The sequence below is a fragment of the Vipera ursinii genome, assembly GCF_947247035.1.
Source record: "Vipera ursinii genome assembly, chromosome: 3".
NCBI classification, from domain to species: Eukaryota; Metazoa; Chordata; class Lepidosauria; order Squamata; family Viperidae; genus Vipera; species Vipera ursinii.
Window position 1 is genome coordinate 109,154,463 of NC_139516.1, and position 22,260 is coordinate 109,176,722.

At 37.0% G+C, this 22,260-nt stretch overlaps 1 protein-coding gene across 1 annotated transcript in view; it reads left to right on the forward strand.

Annotated features, from left to right (window-relative positions):
* Nucleotides 1–13,050, forward strand: part of LOC310638898 (centrosome-associated protein 350-like) — a 101,198-nt gene extending 88,148 nt beyond the window's left edge. The window contains exons 29-34 of the mRNA XM_083360260.1: nt 1,300–1,382; nt 2,728–4,247; nt 5,232–5,633; nt 6,015–6,161; nt 7,150–7,272; nt 8,574–13,050. Of these exons, the coding sequence (XP_083216386.1) occupies nt 1,300–1,382; nt 2,728–4,247; nt 5,232–5,633; nt 6,015–6,161; nt 7,150–7,272; nt 8,574–8,735 (2,437 nt within the window). The 3' untranslated portion in view covers nt 8,736–13,050. The remainder of the gene's footprint in view (nt 1–1,299; nt 1,383–2,727; nt 4,248–5,231; nt 5,634–6,014; nt 6,162–7,149; nt 7,273–8,573) is intronic.
* The last annotated feature ends 9,210 nt before the right edge of the window (nt 13,051–22,260 follow it).

Genomic DNA, 22,260 nt, shown 5'->3' on the forward strand with positions numbered 1-22,260 from the left:
CTCCGTGCTGTACCCAGGCCTTAAAGCCGATTGGTACGGGTCCAGATAATCAGTTTCCTCCAGGAACAGAGAGTTTGACCAAGCAATTTTTTGGTCTATAATGTTTGTATAAAGAAAAACACCTTCCAGAGGAAATAAGTTGTTATAAATTAATGTGGTTTTAATTAAATTATTGGTGTTAATTAATAATAATACTTATTCATTAATATAAAGAAAAATGTATCAAAATGAATATTTTAACACTGCAGTTTAATGAACAAAATCATGCACTAAACTGCACTAAACTCACAACATAAAGTCATGCCCAAACCCCATGCTAAAAAAAATGACTTGTGTTAGACACTTGTGATGCAACTACGTAAAAAGCAGTATCTATATGATGATGTTACCGTTATCTGTCACCATTTTGATATCACTGCAGGTTACTGCAGAGGCTGCCACCAATTTATTTAAGAGGGTAATGCCAGGTATTATTGTATGAGAATATGGCAATATAGATCATTATCTTTCATCTCATGGTCAGAGTATTGTCATAAGCTCTACATGAGGGCTACCCTTGAAAAGCATCCAGAGGCTACAGATGATGCAGAATGAAGCAACGTAGGCAGTTTGGGGGCCCCAACAATGGCCTCTGGGACACCATTTCTCCGCGAGCTGCATTGGCTGTTGGCCTGCTTCCGGGTGCAATTCAAGATGTTGGTGATCACCTTTAAAGCCCTTCATGGCATGGCTCCAGATTCCTTGAGGAGAAAGCCAGGACCACATTCTCATTGACAGATATTTTGCTATTCACTGCCCAGGAGTCAGTTGTAGGACTTTAATTAGCTTTCTGATACGGTAACCAATGTCAGATTGAGAAAGAACTGTAGACAAAATCCTATTATCTCTGGTTCCCAATGCCATACCTTCCTCTGGAGTGGCAGATGTAACTATTATCCCACTCCCTAGCAAAAAACAAAAAGTAAAAGCTAACAGATGGGGAAATTACAACCTTCTCCTGGCATACTTTGTAATAGACATGTAACTATACCTAAAACATAGGAATCTTGTGGGCTACTGAATAGACTTGTGTGTTCTAGAACAGTGAGATTTGAATCTGATCTCAAATCCTAATTTAGCTATGGATTTTGGGTGGATTGCAATATTCAAATCTCTGGATTAAATATTGGATATAGTTTATATATATGTGCTTTCTCTTTGTTTTATTTTGTTAATTCCAGTACAGTATACAATATTTTCAGAACGTTTACAATATCTGTAAGTACACGTGTCAGTAATCTATTCAAAACTTCTTTTTAGGTCTGAAACATCTAAAAGTTGGAAATCACTCACTGATTCTGAATATTCTAGAGGATCTTTGGAATCTATTGCAGAACATATTGGTATGTATCTTGGAAGTTATTTGTTTAATATTAAAATTATACAAGTTATTTTCATACAACTAATATAGTTAAAATAATTTCAATTAAAAGTATGGGGTTTTAAAAATTATAATTGAAAAACAAGCATGTGAATTTAATTAACACTTTTTTAAAAAATGGAAACTTTTTTCCATAGTATTGCAATATGTAAGAACCTGCTGAATTATTTCCTATTCAATATAAATTCTAAAAAATTATTTTATTTTCTAATTTCAATTTTATTTATTTTATTATTTTTACATTTATATACCGCCCTTTCCCTGAGGACTCAGGGCGGTTTACAGGGAGTTAAAAAACCACAATACAAAAGTTAAAACCAATTTAAAAAAGATTAAACTAGCCCTGTGCAATTAAAACCCCGATTAAAATAAATTACTCCTCAGTCTGGGCCCAAGAGCTCGAAGAGCCAGGTCTTCAGGCCCCGGCGGAATGACCGGAGGTCGGGGGCAGTCCTCAGCTCCACTGGCAGCTGGTTCCAGAGGGCAGGCGCCCCCACTGAGAAGGCCCTATCCCTGGGTATCACCCGCCGGCAATCTCTTACCGGTGGGACCCTGAGCAGACCCTCCCTGTGGGAGCGCACTGGGCGAAGGGCATTTGATGCCGGCAGCAGGTGTTCCCTCAAATACCCCGGACCCAGGCCATGTAGGGCTTTATAGGTGATAACCAGCACCTATATTTATAATACTTTATTTATAATACTTCTTCAAAAAAATTCAAACAAGAATGCTAATGCTTGCTACCAGGCACTTTTGGTTCAGAGTGGCTAAATAAGTGTACGTATCTCTTCTTACACACTATTGAGTTTGGTTTGCCCTATGCCTGAACTGGAGTTGATAGCTTTTTAGAAAGAAACAAGATGGGATTCAGATTCAAAGTAACACTAGATAATTTATTTGTGTTCACTAAGTGTCTCTCTGCTCACATTTCATTTCAAAATTCTTTTAATAAACATTTAAGTTTAATAAAGTATCAGACATGGAAGTAAAAAATCAAACATCTCAGAACAATCACCTTGTTTATTGGGAACATTTATACAATTTTATAATCTTCGGGTATATTTTGTGGTCCGTGTTAATTCCAGTGCATAGTGGCATTAAAGCATTTATGAAGTCTTATTGATTATAAATTTGATTGGGGTATTGCATTTAAGTTATACTTTAGCCATTTATATGTAAACAATGGAATATTCATGCTATTTGATGGCACAGGTTAGCATTTTCTAGTAAGAATTTCAGTTTCTTATAACAAACACCCAGATTTTTTATTTCTTTAATAATGCTAAATAATAGTGCACAATTGTTTTAAGTATATGTGTTTGATGAAAGTATTACATCGGTTAAATCCTCTGATAGGCTGGGGAAAGATACACTGAAAGGTGATTCCCTGATTTCAGAACAGATTTCCATTTGCGAAGAGCCATCATATTCTAATGATTTTGAAGAGTCTTTCTTAAGAACAGATGTATTAAAAAGTGAGATAGTTCTTACTGAATATCACAGAGATATTTTTTATGCTTCTACATTATCTTTCAAACAAGATACAAAATCAGAGGGAGAGAAGTCTTTGTACACTAGACCTCCTAGGAGTGAATCCCCTAGTTTTGGAAGCGATGATGAAATAAGTGAATGTCTCAGTGAAAACTCTTTGTCCGTAGCTGATACCATTCATTCTGAAAGATTGTTAGAACTCAAATCACCAACAGAATTTGTGAAAAACAAAGAAAGTGGCAATGTGGAGAAAGTTCCAGCTGATGATGGTGATGATTCATCATCTCAGGCTTCCAGTTTCAGGGCATCATCAGAAAAACAAGAAGAAGATATATTGCTAGGTTTCAGCATTGGTGACAGAGTTCTTGTGAGTAATGTCCAGCCTGGAACACTGAAGTTTAAGGGTCGGACAAATTTTGCTAAAGGTTTTTGGGCTGGTGTAGAACTGGACGAACCTGCAGGTAATAATAATGGATCTTACAATGGTATTCAATATTTTGATTGTAAAGAAAAACATGGTATTTTTGCCCCCTCACAAAAGATCTCTCGTTTTCCAGAAAGTTTTGGTAATGAGTTAGATTCAAATGAAAATTCTTTCTTTAATCTTAAACTAGATAATCAACACAAAACAAATCGGAAAGGCTTAGAATGTCTTGAAGAAGAAAGGAATAAAAGAAATTCAAATGAGAAATCTCCAAGAGAATCATCTGCATTAAAAGGCTTAATTGGAGCTGGAGATTATGTAAAATTCAATAAATCAAGCGACTGTGTAGCAGTTATTAGTACTGTTGATGAGTTTGATCAGGAAACCGTTGACTTTGACTCTCCCAAATCCTCTAAAAATGATAATGGTATGTTACCTTCTGCCATTTCTAATATCCACAAAGAAGATTCTGCTATTGAAGTAGAAGGGATTTTGGATAGCAGCTTTCCTGAGAAATGGAAACAGCAGTCTGTTCGGCAAGAGCAAACCGAAAACAGATTTTCTCCCACTAATCTGGAGAAATCTACAACGCCACTTCTGGACTTGTTGACAAAAGAAAGAAGCCAACTGGAAGCCCAGCTTAAAGTCCCATCCCAAGAAAAGGAAGATCTACTAGATCGACAGGAAAGAGTTGGTTTGTTGGCTGACAGTCTCTTGCAAGGTTTTGTGAAAGACACAGTCAGTCAATTTCAGCAAATCAAAAAGGCAAGGAGTGAGAAGATCCATTTTAGCAATCAAGAACTCGGTGCTGTCCAAGAAAAGAAGTTGGCAACTAATGAACAGCAGAGGTTTTTAGTCGCATATGAATTGGATGAAGGAGAAGAAGTGTCTTCCCCAGATATGTGTCCCAGACCAGTAAGTATAGTTCATAATTAAGATAAGTAAGACTACATTAATGCTTCAGTCATGAAGTTTGACAGGCTTTGAGCTAGGGGCTCCACCTGCCTATATAACAGTAGGCGTGAGTCTACAAGGATCCCAATATTGCAAGTATCTCCTTTCTGGGGGATCAGAAATCCATCAAGGGACAATATGCGAGATGACAGCATATCAATGTACAAATATCAACAAATTTTCTTTGGGCAATTATATATATTTTTGTAAAAAAAAAAAGCTGATGACAATAAATTGAACTCACTGTTTTAAACAACAAATTATACATGCCACAAACTGCTTTTGGAACTCTAGTGTTTCAGAGGTGATTTATTAAAAGGCAAAAAGAGTCTTTGAGAAAATGAAATATAAAGATTTCATTGGATGTTTTATAGTAGGTTTGGCTTGACCTTTGGGTTTAGAATATTTGCTTTACTTTTTTTCAATTTGGGATCCTAACAACTGAGCTCACATTCCTATATTTCCATCTAGTTATATCCTCACAAGAATACAATGAAGATAATGAACATTCCAAAGTAGGATAATAATATAATTTAATGTGGGTCATTGTAATTCTAGTCAGTATACTTTTCCATGTTCTGTGTTTTAGTTTCCTGGGTATAGAACTGTATTCTTGAATATTGTTGTTTCTCTGTTAGGGATGCAATTCATGAGTTACTGCTGTTGTACCATTTCCATTTATCTAATTGGGGCTTCCACATGTGACTTCGTCTATATGGTCACCTACCAAGGGCGTACCTCAGGAGCTCTCCTAGAAAAAGCCATTAGACTTTCTCTATATCTCACTTTCTTGCACTCTAAGAACAAAAAAGAGTTTTAACAACCGAAAATATGATTATATGTCATTAAATATTAAAGCATTCATGGATAACACATATCAAAATCAGGAACATAGTGCAGGGAATATTTAAGGTTCTAAGTAATAATTGCTTTCTTATTCTTTAGGAAAGTCCTATATTTGGTGCGAGTGGACAGGAAGAACTTGCCAAGAGGCTGGCAGAACTGGAACTTAGCCGGGAGTTTCTGAATGTGTTAGGAGATGACCAGGATTGTTTTGATGAGGATTTTGGCTTGAGTTCACACAAGCTCCCTCAAAACCAAGCTGAAGAATCAGCAGTGTTACCTAAGATAAAACTGCCAGAAGTATCCCCAAAGCCATGTGAAGAACCTTTGGCTATACCATACGTTGCAGAAGAGGTTGAGGAGTTGGTGCACGCAGCAGCTGAGAAGCTATGGAAATGCAAAAGGTTGGGGCATGATCTTCAGGCCCTCAGCAACCCCAGAGACATGAATGAATCCCCCCAAAATGATGACATTGAAACCATTAGTAAAGAAATCTACAAACAGGTAGGGAAGTTATCTCAGATTATTGTGAAATGTATGAAAATAAAGGAAATTTACCCAACCTTTTTTTTAAAAAGGAATGCTATTTTGGACTCTGGCATGATTAGTGATAGAATGCAGTATAAAACAAGGTATGGTGTGCTTGTGGAAGACAGATACAATGAAGTGTGAAAGAGAAAGGAGGGTATGGAAGCATTTTTCGAAAGGGTTAAAAATTATTGGTCCAATGAATGCAATTGTGAAACAAAATTACATTCCACTTGCTGCAAAGCTAGTACTCAGTATAAATACTTTCATAAATATTTTTGTTTAGTTCTTTGAAAAATGATATAGTATTATAATAATATATAATGGTAATACAATGTTTCTTTTATTTTTATGAAGGTTGTGTTTGATTTAACAAGAGAGATTTTTGAAGAAATCTTTGCAGAAGATCCAAATTTGAATCAGCCATTATGGATGAAACCCAGCAGAATAATTTCTGGATACTTTCGACGAGTAAAAGATCCAAGTGATCTTGAAGAAATAAAAGTAGGAATAAGATAAATAGCTTAAACTTTAAATATATTTATAGAAATAAAGTGCAGTTCACCTAGATAGCAATTCTCAGATGTTTTGGTCTCAGGACGTCTTTATATTCTTAAAAATTATGGAGAACCCCAAAGAGCTTTGGTTTACACGGGTTATATTTATTGACATTTACTGTATTAAGGTTTAAAATTGAGAAATTTTAAAAGCTTTATTTGTCTTCATGGACCCTCTGAAAGGGTCTTGGGCACTCCCAGGAGTCCCTAGACCACGCTGACAACTACTGGTCTAGACTCTAGAACTTAAAGTAGAATGTGAAGTCTGGTGGAGTTTTGTTATGCATTTTTATCTGAAAACTAATTTTCTTACGCCATCAGTCATATTCCAAGATGAGTGTGCATGTGATACCATCTCTCATTTTTCCACTATAGTTTCTTCTTACTGCTGATTTCGCTTAAATATTAGTTTGAAATAGGATATGGATGAATGCTTCTATTTCTTAAAACTAAGAAAGGCTTTAACTGTCACTAATACTTAACACTGTTCCAGTTAGAAATCCATCCAAGAAGGCCTACATCTAACATGTAATATTTTTTTAAAAAAATACAATGAATTAAAATTGTATATAATGAATTAAAATTCTCCCAATACAACAACTAATGATAGCTATCCCTGAATTAATAGGTCTGGGGTGGGAATAGTTCCAAAATGTGCCTGATGCTGCATTTATCCATATTCTGGAATGTACAAGAGTTGAATCAGTGTCATAATTCATAATGAATTTCATGGATATTTCTAGAGTTAGCTACCAGGTTGCTTTACTGTAGTTGTAATTGCCTAGCAATACAATGTGTTTTCTGTTGCAAATATGCCATGTCTGTGTCCTCACTAGAAATCTTCTCCCTGAAAGCTGCTTGTAGAGATGATGTTGCAACTAGAGAAAATGTATTTAGTTAGCATTCATTATTCTTTTATTTCTCCTTTATCCAAGGTGTTTATAACAACTGAAGTTCTAAAGCTCTTAAATTTGAGAAAGGAATCAAATAATAAAACAGACTGGCAGAAAATGATGAAATTCGGACGGAAAAAAAAGGATAGAGTGGATCACATATTGGTTAGTAATTATTTTTTCTATTATGCGTTGTAGTCAGGCATAAATACCTAGCAGCCTGCATGGTTTGAAAAAAATGGGTTAGATCTAATGTTGCTTACATATTAGCTTGTTCTTCTTTCCCAGATTTGCTTTCAGCCCTCCTAAGCAGAAGGATTGTAGATATGGGAAGAACTCCATTCCCCTATTGGGCAAACCATATTTTTCCTTATGTGTACTCATCCATATAAACTATGGATAAATGTCAACTAAAATTAGGCATTTCCAAATTTAGGTCTTTAAGCAGAAAATATATGTAAGCAGACTTGTATTATTATTATTTACAAGGGTATATAGACCACTTCAATCAGAACCAAACTAAGCAGAATATATTATATATATATATATATATATAAAACCTCTAGGCCACAGGCTCTTTCTCGCTTTGTTAGCTGAGAGGCAAGGGAGATATGTGTTAAGTATTTGTTAAGTATTTTAGAATACCTTGCCAGGCCCAAATACAGGCCAAACCTTATTGCCTGTATCAGCCTAACCTAAGGCCATCCACAAGCTGTAGTCGCAACTGTGACAACTCATTATTTGTGTAAATTTTTTGGATTGCTAACAAAGAAAGGGAGAATGATATGGCCATTTCAAACTCGTTTGTTCTCATCAGTCAGCCATACCCTTATGTGATTCGAACCTGGGCCGATTGCACCTGCCTGATGTGCAATCTCTTCTCATTGGCATCTGTCAGTCTCAAGAGACTATGGTATTGTGCTCTGGAAAGAGGTCCTAAAGCAGCATCTGGTGTGGCTAAAAGGGCCAATTCGAGAGTGGCAGTCCCTTCCGCACTGAGGGCAGGTACAATCTGTCCCCTGTCCAGAGGGATCTAAAGGCCTTGGGAATGGACATTAACAGCTGGGAAACCTCGACCTCTGATCACTCAGCTTGGAGGCTAAAGACACAGCATGGCCTTTTCCAATTCGAAGAGACACTTGTGCGGCAGGCTGAGGCCAAGAGGCAGTCCCGGAACCAGCGAAATCTGGGGGCTGGACAGGGGACAGATTGTATAATGTTGACTCTTAGTCACCTCATAAATAGTGATAAAGTCCTATTTTTACATTTTTGTTTAACTGTATTATATCTAGGAATTATTATTCATTTTCTTTTCTTTCCTGTGAGTTATCGAAAAACTAAACGACCCCTGTAGCTTTTATATAATGATGGTTATATGGATTTACAATAATAATTTTTATTATATATGTTTACAGAGTAGTATATTAATAGTGGTGACTTTTCTTTCTCCCCTTTCTAATTCTAAGGTTCAAGAATTGTATGAAGAAGAGGCTCAATGGGTGAACTATGATGAAGATGAGTTGTATGTGAAGATGCAACTAGCAGATGGCATTTTTGAGGCCTTAATTAGAGAGACTATTGATCTCCTCAATCAGATCACTGAAAAAAAGAAATTGTTGCTTGTCTAACATCAAATCATATATTTTTTTTTTCAAAATGATTTTCCCGGAGTACAGTATGATCCTGAGATTGGCTGAGAAGTGACACAACGTCTCCTCTTCCTGTGCTGCCTTTGGATCTCCTACGCTGGATTTGTTCCAAAAAGGCTCCCACTTCCCCAACATGCTTTTGCCAATTCAGTATGTACAATAATACTTGGCACTTGTTCTTTCGATATCGGCAGTTTTTAAGTGGTTGGGATGGAGCACCAAGTACCCAACGATGGAAACTCAAGTTACTAGTAAACATTCGTTTTAATAACTGCTCTACTATGTTTTATATGTAATTTATAACTCTGTTTTCCGACTTAACAGTGTATATGTCAGTCCAACCAAGTATCTATTCCTCGCTCTGATGTAATTTAAATCTTTTTGTCTCATTATGGATCTACTGTCATTGGATTAATGCATGCAGATCTGAGGAGTCATGCTCCCGTTTTTCAGCTACGTTTTTATTTCCATTTCTTAAATGATTAATCTAGGATACTTTTTCTACTTTTCCACTATATTTGTTTTTCCTCAGTAAACCACCAGCTGCTCCTAAGTAAATGGTACTCAGGATTCTCTCAGGATTTTAATATGTGAGAGATAGGAAAAAATGCTTACATAATGTGGGCCATTTGATTCCTCCCTTGCTTACCACCTTACTGTAATGTACTGGTGAAACCATTACTTGAACTAGCTAGGGTTAGGAGTGTATGTACCAAAGAGAGTGATACTCAGTGCTTGACTCTGGACCTGATTTTTTTATGCTTGTGACATTTCTTATAACTTATTTTATAACTCATAAAAAATAATTGTTGAGTGCTCTTTGAATGCACTGTTACGGGATTTAAAACGTCGGAACATCTGTACATTAAGAATGCATGTCATAAAAATGAGGTTTCATACTATGTGCAAGAAATGCATCAGAGACGAGAATCTACAAAGATCCAAATGTATGGGATTTTTTTTCTATTATGGGGTAGAAACGGATTGTGAAGAGGCACATGTTACGTCAAACTAATGTACTTGGAAAGGGAAATAGGATGTCAAAAGCCCTTTTGCCAAGATTTACATGACTGTTAGAATAGGCCACTGTCAAACACAGTGTGGCTCATACTGCCTCCATTTTTCCTCCCCCACCCCCTCAGTTTTCTCCAGGGAACACAAAATAATCTAGGCTTGACTACTGATGCCTTAATTTGAAATCTGGATTACTTGAGGAACCATTGAATCAGAGTGGATTCAAAATCTGTTAATCTATCCCAGCAGAAACAGCGTTCCAAAGCATAGAAGGAGGCATTCCAAAGACTTTATGCACCTATTTATGCCCCTTTTCCTTTCATCTTTAGTTTCTTGGTCTTCCAGTTAGTATGTGTCTGCCAGTACTCTCTTTTGAAACTTTTTTTGATTTATTTGCTGTTTGCACAGTGTAACACAACCAAGATAGCTCCTTTTAACCAGAAAATATACAAAAAATAGTTATTGGCATACAATCAGAAATGCTCATAGGTAGATTGACAGAACCATATTTGTAAACTTGGCTGATTAATTATACCTAAATGGGCTAAAGGAACAAAAGACAGAATAACTAGCACATAGACTTTACTAGTATGTAAATGCCAACTTTAAACAAATCTGGTGGAGCAAGCTGCTATGAGTTAAGTACTTTTCATACTGAACCTCAGAATGTTTTTAATACATATAATACATACAACTTTAATACACTTTAATACAAAGTTGCTGTTTTTCTCTCTCTTTGTTTTGGAACAAATGAGGCCATTTTCTAACACTTTTAGGTTTTGCCATTTTGGGATCATCCATGTCTTTTTCCCTACACATACAGCTAAATTATGAGAATCTAGGGAATATCCAGGCAGAGGATTGGGGAAGTCACCAGCCAAATTGGTAGCTATATTGATCAAAGAGAATATTGACATGCCCAAGGTGATTAAAGGCGATAAATTGCTTATCTCAGAGTTAATGCTGTGATCCATAGTGATGCAAAATTTTCACTGCAACCAAATCTAGAGAAACAGGGCCAACATATAGTACAGATTTAAACTCAGAGAACTGTGGCTATTATAGCATTTTTTTTGCTGGCAACAACTACTTGAGCATGAATCCAGGAACAGTCTAGCGACAACTTTGGCTGTTAAGAAATGGTCTTCAGTATTGCCTTATCAGCTCCATTTATACCAGAAAGAGCAACCCATTCAGGCCTTGTATGGCATTTTTCTTTGTATGTGGCAAGTTCTGGGAATTCACTTTATCTTTAAAGATACCTTTGACTGATCACTACTAATATCATACATCCAACTAAATTCCAGCTAAATCGATCTAACAGCTAAACTGCATGTTACCAAAGTTGTTCAATTTCTAGTATGGTATCTGGCTGATATGGTGTAGGCCTTTAAGGGCTGTTAACACTGGGATTCTTGAGAAGGAAATTCCCTTTTGGCTCAAGTGCAATTACCTAATCACATCTTGCAATTGAATAGACTGGGTGAAGAGGGTGTCTGCAAAATGAGAAACCGAGTAAGGGGGAAAGAGTGAATAACTACTTGCCTTAAATAGATGTTCTGGGCAACCCTCTTTTGCTCTTTGCACTGACACATTAAGGATGTGTTCTTCCCCAAATCCCCTTTCTGCTGCCTCCATTCAGATGACCCCAAATATTGATGCCTCTTTGTCTCCCCCCCACTAGAGAGAGGGGTTATACTGAGGTTCTCTTATCATAAAAAAGGGCTGGAGACTTGCACTCAAATACCTGTTGATTTCAGTGATTATGGCTACCAGATTCAGCCTTTGTACCATCGTGCAGAAACTTACTATTATAGCTTTCTACAGTGCTTAATTATTCCTGCAAGTGAGATTGGAGGGCCATGTAGCTACTCTGGAAAAAACACCTGAAAACATTTTTTAGGATTTGCTATAATACCTCCAGCTCACTTTCAGAAAACCTATGTGTGTATAAATATATAATACATGCTCTTGTCACCCACAGATTCATGCATTCATATACCCGAGTGTCATTTCCCATTTTTTAATTTCCGTGCAAATACAGGCACGATCATTGTGTTTACTAAATGTAATTTAGTGTAAAGTGAAATTTTAGCACAGTGCCCAGTGAATCCTTTAGAAGCTTGTCCTTTTTCCATCAGAGTTCAGAATGGACTTAAGCAGCATAGAGGAGTTAATTATGACAAAGAATCACTAATTGTCTTGGAGAGTATATCCTGATTATATTATATTATGCCCAGCCATCAGAATTCACTTTGGAGAAAAACACTGACAATAATATATATATAGCACAGCTAGAAAATATGGAATGCTGTTTTATTCTGTATTAAATGAATTTTTGAGGAAAATTCCATACCTCAAAATGTATGCAAATATAAAGACCAACAATCTTTGTGGATCTGTTCCTGACCTATAGATTTAAGATAAAATCCTCAAGATGTCATATTAAAGCTCAATTTAAATGTAAAACCATCACCAAGAAAACTATTTTATATGCTCTTGTATAATCGCCATTTACTTCAAAGGGAGGCTTGAATAGGAAAGTGGTTCCATGGATTGTAACCTGTCGCCTTTTCAGTGCTCCAGTATTTCAGAAAATTTAACAGCAAGGTTTTATGGCCTGTTTGGCAAGGGGGAGGAGGACAAATGGATGATCTTCAAAAAAAACGTGGCCTTAGCATTTTTGCAATACTTGAATAAAAGTGTGTATTCACTAAAGAAATACCATAGCACAGCATTCAGAGACCTTTGATGTCACTGCACAGTAAAGCCTTTTTTTCAAGCAAGTTTATTAATCAGAACTGAATTATGTTCCAGCAGCAAAAATAGTTTTGATGGTTGTAAAGTAATTCTTTGTAAATTGTACATTGTCAATATAAACAGGGAAAACTCATCTGAACTAATTTAAAATCTCATGGATAGAGTGAAAAACTATACATTATAACACATTGGAGTAAATAAAAGTTTTGAGAGAGCCTTTGCTTACATTTTCAAAGTTGTCTAGGAGAAAGTATTCTTCCATGCATACTGTGCTGTGCAGATACTGTTCCTGCCTATGTGTTTATGTAAGTAACTTATTCATAGGTTTCCAGGCCAATTTCAGCCAGTGTACACACTTCTTTGTGTAGTACGGCTTGGTAGAATACAGGGTGTTAAGGTTCATGTAATTTTGAAATGTAAAATAAACCAGAATAGTCTCTGGGTACACCAATGTAAATACCTTTGTTATTTTGAGATGTACAGAGTATAAAGTCTGTAAATGGTTTATAAATTATACAAATAGTTTATCGGTCTTTAAAATAAAGTACATTTGTTCATATGCTGTTTGTTCTGGGTAAATGTAGGTCCCAATTCCCTTAAAAAATATTCACCAGTGACAAGTGTGTTTTAATTACCCAGATTGTTTTCTTGGTCAAACCAGTGTCTAATTAATCCAGTATCATGTTTCCAAGATCAAACAAAGACCTCTGGACATTCCAACATGAAGATATTTGATTATTCCCTTAATAATGGAGTCTCCTATATGCAGAAAACATGTTTACTAATATTAGCAAGGATTATTTCTTCTCAGTTGCCACTTAAGGTTCTTTAAGCCTAGAAAAGAAACAGAATAACTATAGCAAAAGGCCACATTGGTCTTCATAATCAATGTTCTGAGTCAATATTCTGAGTTTTCATTACTAATCATGGCTTAAATTAATAAATACAGACAAAACTTACTAAAACAAATTTATTGTAAGAAGCAGCAGAACGTATATAAAATGAGAAAAGGTAGTGGGATGTATCATTTGTAGTACATTGCTATACAGTCACAAAATCACTCAATATAAACTTTGTTCAGAGTATTTCAATAAGAGATTACCTGGTTCCAGCCAAAGCAGCAAGTAGAGGTATCATGGAAGAAAGGCTGAAGGGTAGAAGAAGAGTATTGGTTTTTTCCCCAAAAGTAAATATTCCTTATTTGATTTTAAAATTTATTTTCATGTTATTCAGGCCAGTTAGAGAGTGCATTCACCTGCTCAGATGGGAGGTTAGCCTACTTAGAGTAGTCATATTGGGAAGTCCATGGGGGCAAAGGACGCGAGTCTTCATACACATTCCTAGTACAGTATCTGATACGATTAAGCCAACACATAGCTGAAGGAACAGACTCAGAAGACAGGATGGGGCAAACTTGCATTTTCCCTCATACCTTGGAAGTCTGTTATTGAAGGGTCCTTAATGCTCTCTGAGCTTGGTTGTTTTCTTGCAGACATTTCATTACCCAAATTAGGTAATGTTATCTAATTTGGGTAATGAAAGGTCTGCAAGACAACCACCAAACTCGGAGAACACCAAGGACTCCTCATTTCAACCCTCAGCTACAAATATTTTCCTTTATTGATAGGTTTCTTATTTCCACAATATTTTAAATGGATGGCCATTTTCATATCTTATTATATGAAGTTATTTTCTCTTCTTCAGTCTGAAAACACTCCCAGTTAGGCTGCTTGGATGGCCTTTAAGTCTAGAATTATGAAGAAAAAAAGAAAAGGAGTGAAGCAAATCCACAGTTTATAAAACAATGGTCCAATCTCAAAACATGCAGGACTTCCAGATTTGGATTAATTTCACAGCGAAATAAATGAATTTTTTTTCACCTCCAGCTTTCCCCCCCATTACTACTTTATGTACTGAAATATGATTTCTATGCACTCATGAATATCATAGCTTCTATTCTTTTTATCCATATTCACTATTCTTATCCCACAATGCTGAATATGGCATACTACCGTACTGTTTATGTGATTAGGTAAGAGGGGAAGACTATCACCAAAGCTGAATTCCTTCAAACAACTATGTGTGTCTAAGAATATATTAAAATAGTCCCTTAGTCAGAAAGATGTTTTCTCATTTATAGTAGAAAATAAGTCTTAAGAAATACTGTGTTGGGTACATACCCAGATATTAATTAGAAAGAAGAACTTAGGGCTGAGCTGAATGCAGATCCCATGAGTCACTCTAATACTGATGGAAACGAAGGAAAATATTAATAAATGTACGAGAGCAATTCGGAAATAACCCTCCGTTTGGTTATCAATGACAGACACTCGCAGATACAGAACTTTTATGATATACATTAGAAAACTATAACATTACTTTTTGACATTATCACCATTCAAATTGAGGCGCTTGTCATAACATCTTACAAAGTTTGAAATTCCTTAGCTCAGTGCCAAATCTGGTCTATGGAGGGGGAGGTGATCAAAAACATCCCAATGGAACTGCTTCAAAATTTCTTGGGTGCGCCTAGTGGTGTGTGGGTGAGTATTGTTGTGAACCAACACCACACCAGAAGTGGTGCCACAGAAAATCCCATCAAATGTGAAGATGCCAAAGGAGTACTGCTAGTGAGGTTCATGCAGCGTACAGTAGTTCAACCATCAGTTCAGAAGTCTACTGTGAAATGTTACAAAAACTCAGACAAGCCATCCATAACAAGCGTTGGGCATGCTGACTCCTGGTGTTGTGTTGGTTCACGATAATGCTCGCCCGCACACCTCTAGATGCACACAAAAATTTTTGAAGCAGTTCCATCGGGATGTTTTTGATCACACACACACACACACACACACACACAATTAGCCCAGATTTGGTGCCGAGCAACTACTACTAAAGAATTTTAAACCTTGTAAGATGTTATGACAAGTGCCTCAATTTGAACGGAGATTATGTCGAAAGTAACCGCGTAGTTTTCTAATGTGTATAATAAAGATTTTGTATCTGTATATCCACTGATAATTTATTTCCAAATTGCCCTCATATTTAACTGATAGCCTGTATTTGCCTCATCAAGGGCAATCTTAATTCCTTCAGATTTCACTATTTTCCCCGTTGATGGTCAGTGTGGCATATTTTTTTCAGTCTAAAAGCCATTGCAATATCTTGGTTGTATATATGGATAATGTTGAGCAGCGATTCCATTTCAGATGATGTTTTTCCATATAGCTCCAGATATTTCACATAAAGGAGGTGGGATAATCTGGCAGACATTTTTAATGTTTGATGACCATGGCCTGACTCACATGACTTTCAATGACTCTGGGTGGCTCACAACAATTGAAGAATTTGCAATAAATTAAATAAAAGATAAAAGATGCCAGGTTCCTTCAGATTGTGCTCATAAAGATATCCTCAAGTCCTTGTGTCTTTTGTCACGTTGTTCTTAACCTATTCTGACATATCAATATCGTTTTGATAATTTAATATTTAGAACTGTACACAAAACTTTAGGTGTGGGATTACTACTGCAGAATAGAAGGGAATATGAACTCCTCATATGAACTACATCTTTGATACAAAGCTTCTTTTAACACATCCCAAAATGGCATTAGTTTTTGTAGCAGCTATTGCACATTGCTGCTCATGTTCATTTGCTTCTAATGACCTACTTAAGTTCTTCTCAGATGTGTTTGCAAGTACTGAACTCCCCTTCTATTATGTTTTATTTTTCCTCCCTGCATGTAATATCGTATATTTCTACATGTTGAAAGACATCTTTTTCCTTTCACCCAGTCTTCCATCTTGTTTAGATTAGATTACAATCTCATTCTACCATCTTAATTGTTGGCCAAATCTCCTAATTATATGATGTAGTATCACACATTGTTTGGACAGTTTAAATGTATGTGCTACAAGGAAGGGAAAACTCTGTCAGGCTTTCAAGGTTCTCTTACTATAGACTGTCAAAAATGGATCTCCAGTATTTTTTATGGAATCAGTTTCCTGACCTCAAAGGGGTAACCTGAATTTTGATAACTGGCAGTGTTGTACCAAAGAGAATCAAGGCAGGAATAATTTTCTACTGTTCCATTGCTTAATAATTCTTACTATTAGGAAACTCCTCCCTATTTCCAAGTTTGGATCTGCCTCTGACGAGCTTCCACTCTTTGCTTCTTGTCCTATCTTTGGGTGCTATGAAGAATAAATTGACACTATCTTCGCTGAGGCAGCCCTTCAAATATTGGAAGACTGCTATCATACCTCCCCTCAGTCTGCTCTTTCTTAAGCTAAACATACCTAGTTCTCTTAACGGTTCATCATGTTCATCATTTAGTTTCTAGACCCCTTATCATCTTTGTTGTTCTATTTTTTATCTGTATAACCTTGAAGATATGTAAGCAGCCCTTCCAATTCTTTTGGGGTTATAAAACCATATGGAGATATAACCTATTCTGAAATTCATGTTAAGCAGCTGGCAAGGTAATACAGGATCCAATCTGGGTCAGTCACCGGGACCATGAGGTTTTGTCTTCCTAGCTTTTGGACTTGTGCTGGAGCCCATTTTCAGGGAACTTCTCTCTAGCAGAATGTGTGCTGTTCTGTGTGCGATATTTCTAGTGCCTGTTGTATGTGGCTTTTTAGATGTTGATTGGGGTGTATTAATGATTGGCCTTTAAGTCACTAACTGTTGTTTGCTTGTGTTGCCCAGCTCTCGCCTTCTAAGTACTTGATGCATATTGCTATGCATGCTCCATCAGCCATGTTAAAATCTCTTTAGGCTGAGCAATTATAATTACAGTATCAACAGCAAATAAATTCATTTTATGTTCTTGTGCAGTTATTTCTGTACCAAATTCTGTTATTTTGGTGTAGCTGAATTTCCAGTGGTTGCTGTGCCAGTAAAAACAAAACAAGAAAGGGAGGACTTCCGGGTGGCAAGGTTCCGTCAATGGCAGCCGTTCCGGCCGTCAGCCCCGCTGCTTTCCATTGGAGCCACTAAAACAGGGATGATCAGCTGTTTTGCAGCTCGGAAACCCTCTCCTCGGGAGAAGAGGGGAGGGTGAGTGTTCAGGTAGGGGTAGAGCTCCCCTAGACCCCCAGAGTTTAAATTCTGGGGGTTGAAGGGTGAGAGCCCCCCCGAAGCCTGAATTTGCTCCAGACTCAGGGACTCAGGGACTCCTCTGCTCCAAGGCTTTGGAGTGGAGCAGGACGCTGCAACCATCCCTGCAATCAACAATTAATTTTGTTTTTTATTTATTATTTATAAATTTTATTAAACAAATTTTAAATAAAAAAACAAGAATATTATTACAAAGTACTGAAAAGTGCATCAAATAGAAAAACACCAAAACATCCTAGACACCAAAAAAACAAAAACAACAACATTAGACAGGACCAGGGAGTGTAATACTACCCCTAATTTCTTTTTCTCGTGCATCCCAGGCTAAGTAACCTTTAATTACCAAATATTAGAAATCTATAATTGTATATATCTCCAGATTCTATACCTCAAATAATAATACACAATCATCTGGTATTTCCCCCGTTGAGATTAAATATTCTATTTTGTAACCATGGATACCAGGAGTCCCAACTTTTATTGAAAAGTGATTCACTTTTCCCTTTGAGAATATTTGTCATTCGATCTGACTCTGCACATAGTAATACTTTCTCTATTACTTGATAGTCCGTTGGGATTTCCTTCGTCTTCCAATATTGCACATAAATCATACGCGCCACTGTTGTAATATGTATTACTAGATACCAAACATTTTTTGGTACTTCTTGTGGCTTCATCCCCAAGAGGAAAATAGCTGTGTCCAATTGAAGATCATATCCTGTTATTTGAAATAACCAATTTTTTATATTGGTCCAGTAACGCCTAACCTTTGGACAAGTCCACCATTGATGGTAGAAAGTGCCCCTGGCAGAATAACATTTCCAACATTTGTCATTTCCATTGGGAAACATTTTTGAAATTCGTGCAGGAGCTAAGTACCATCTATACAGCATTTTGTACATATTTTCTTTAAATGCCGTTGCTAACGTTAATTTTATATTTTTCTTCCAAATTTGTTCCCACTCTTCTAATTCTATAGTGCGACCAATATTTCTCCCCCAGGCAATCATTACGTCATTTATTGTTCCCCCTTCCATCCCATGGAACAAAAGTAGATTATAGGTCTTAGATAAAAATTTAGCATCACTTCCCCATAAAATCTTGTCTAATTCTTGTGGGATTATATTGATTCCAAATTCCTGCTTATCCCTATTAAACCTTGAGCTCATTTGAGAATATGACCACCAATCCAACTCTATGCCCCCAGAATGTAACTCCTCCCTGGATTTAAGATTGCCTCTCAGATCTATAAGATCTTTATACCTATAGTTTCTGTCTGGATTGTGTAACGTTAAATAAGTTACAGCTTCCAAAGGAGTAAACCAGCCAGGTATCTTTGTATAGATCCACCCTCTCACCATACGCCAAGAGTTTATCAATACATCCCTAATATAATGATTAGAGAAAACTTTATATTGACTATCCTTCCTTGGCCAGAGATAGGCATGCCATCCCTGCGTTAAGTTATATCCTTCAATAGTTAACACCCTCCTTCTAGATAACACAACCCAGTCCCTAATCCAAGCCAAGGCAGAGGCATGGTAATACAGCTCCCAATGTGGGAGCCCCAGTCCTCCCCTTGTTTTGTGCTCCTGCAGCGTTCTTCTTTTAATACACGGCTTTCGATTATTCCATATGAATCTACCAACTATCTGTTCTAGTTTTTTAAAAAAATTCTTATCTAGTTTTGCAGGAGCAGTTTGGAATAGGTATAACCACTTTGGCAAAATATGAGTCTTAATCACTGCGATTCATCCTAGGATTGAGAGTTGAATGTTTTTCCAGCTGTCTAATTTCTTCTCCATCTCAGTCAGCAATTTTTGATAATTTAATTCCTTTATAGATGGACACCTTGAAGATAGCCAAATACCTAAATATTTAACTTTTTTAACTATTTGGATCCCCATCACCTCTTGTAATTGTACCTTGGATTCAGTTCCAATATTCTTTACCAAAAATTTAGTTTTAACTTGATTAATCTTTAAACCTGCTACTTCTCCAAAGGCACTAATGTCCTCCAATAATTTGGGGCCTGATTCCAATGGGTCTTCCAAAATAAAAAGTAAGTCATCAGCAAAAGCTTGAAGTTTATATTGCTGATCATTTATTTTTAATCCTTTAATATTATTATTTTGCCTAATTATAATCAATAGTGGTTCTAAAGTCAGAATAAACAGTAGAGGCGAAAGGGGGCATCCCTGTCTCGTACCTTTTTGTATATCAATTTTCCCAGTCATTTCACCATTGAATAATACTTGGGCAGATTGCGTAGTGTAAATTGTTTGTATGGCTCTTACAAAATTTGGTCCAAATCCCATTTTAATCATCTGACATATTAAAAATTCCCAACTAACCATGTTGAATGCTTTCTGAGCGTCAAGAAACATCATTGCCAACTGTTTGCTAGGGTGCATCTCATAATATTCCAACGTATTCATCACTATTCTCAAATTATCTCTTATTTGCCAATTTGGAAGAAACCCATTCTGATCTGGATGTATAAATTCTCTTAAGAAAACTTTAAGCCTGCCCGCCAGAATTGAGGAGAAAATTTTATAATCTGCATTCAATAGCGAAATGGGTCTATAATTTTTAACCAAGGTACAATCTGAATCTTCCTTTGGGATCAAAGATATATAAGCCTCTGTCCATGACTGGGGTATTTTCCCTTCACTCAAAACCTCATTAAATAAATCTTTTAAATGGCCACTAAACATTTCCAACATCTCTTTATATAATTCCACCGGGAGTCCATCCATTTCCGGGGTTTTCCCATTCAATTGTTTCTTAATTGTCTCCTTTATTTCCCCTTCTGAAATCTCTGAATTCAAAATTTGTTTTACGTTCTCAGGAACCTCCTGTAAATCCACCCTTTCTAAGTAACTTCCAATCCTTTCTTCTAAAATTGGGTCTTTCTTATACAATGCAGTAAAAAATTCCTGAATCACCTTTTTCTTTTGATCATTTGATCCCACCATATTTCCCATCCCATCCTGTAACCATTCTATTTTTCTCGTGATTGCTCGCTTCCTAAGCCTATAGGACAACCATTTTCCAGCCTTGTTGGCATGTTCAAAAAAATTGTTTATTCCTTTGAATTTTCTCTGCTAATTTATGTTGATCCAGGAGGGAAATCTCGTGTTGCGTAATATCTTTTCTCTCCCTCACTATTACTGAGGATGGGTCTTTCTGAAGAGCCTCCTCGGCCTCTGTCAACATTCCCATCAACTCCAATCTCTTAACCCTCTCTTTCTTCCACTTATATGCCGAATACTTAATTGCTATCCCTCGAATCACTGCTTTCGCAGTGTCCCATATAATTTGAATTGGTGTATCTTCCCTTCTGTTCTCCTCAAAAAAGTATCCCATTTCCTGGTTCAACAAGTTTTTGAATTGTTCTTCTTTTAAAAGAGCTGCTCTCATTGTCCATCTATACCTCTTCTTTTCTCCTTTCCAAACCAAAACTGACGGGCTGTGATCTGCCCAGTCATTAGTCGTAATCTCTATTTCCCTAACCATCTCTTTCAATTCATGGGATGCCCATATCATATCAATTCGGGTCCATGTTTCATGCCTGGGAGAGAAATAAGTGTATTGCCTCTCTTCCCTGTGAAAATCTCGCCATATATCACATATACCTAATTCCTCCCTCACTTGATCCCACAACTTAGGCAATGTTCTTTTAACCCCTTTAAGTAAACGTTGCCCCGGGGTATAGTCTTTATCAACATCTACTATTGCATTGAAGTCTCCTATGATGCATATATGCTCGTATTCTAACCCTGCTATTACTTTATATAAACCTTGAAAAAAGGCACACTGATTACAATTTGGTGCATAAACATTTACCAATAAGATCTTCTTCTGAGCCAAACAAAGTTCTACCATCACTACTCTACCTTCTGTATCTGAATACACCCAGTGGGCCTCAATATTTCGCCAGATGTAAATCACTACTCTCCTTTTCTTTTGTTCTGCCAGGGACACAAAAACTTCCCCCAATTTTGGACACGCTAGTACAGACATGTCAAACACAAGGCCTGGGGGCCGGATCCGGCCCGCGAAGTGGTTTCATGTGGCCCGCGAAGCCATCCTGGAAACAGTGAGGGAATGGCCCCCATTGCCTTGGCCCTGGCCCAGAGACCCTCCTTCTGCCAGAGACCCTCAGATCTGTCCCAGTCCTGCCCAGGCCCCCATAGACACCTTTGATGCGAACGATGTAGAGCTGGCCACGCCCACCCAGTAGGCCATATGCACTCTAGCCACGCCCACCCAGGCGACACCTGCCCGGCCCTCTGAGGGCAACCGCAATGCTGATGCGGCCCTCAATGAAATTGATTTTGACACCCCTGCGCTAGTACATTCTGTTGACTTTTAATGATATGGACTTCCTGGATACAAATTATATCATATTTTAATTTACAGAGTTTGGACCAAGTTTTTTCCCTCTTAGTAGGAGCATTAAGACCGTTAATATTGACAGAAAAAAGGTGAACCTCTTCCTGAATGTCACTCCTTCGCTGTATTCTTTATTTTTTTTGCTAACCGTGTCTCCATTTGAGGACCCGAGCCTCCCAATTCCCCAGCATCTTCCTTATCTATACTCTT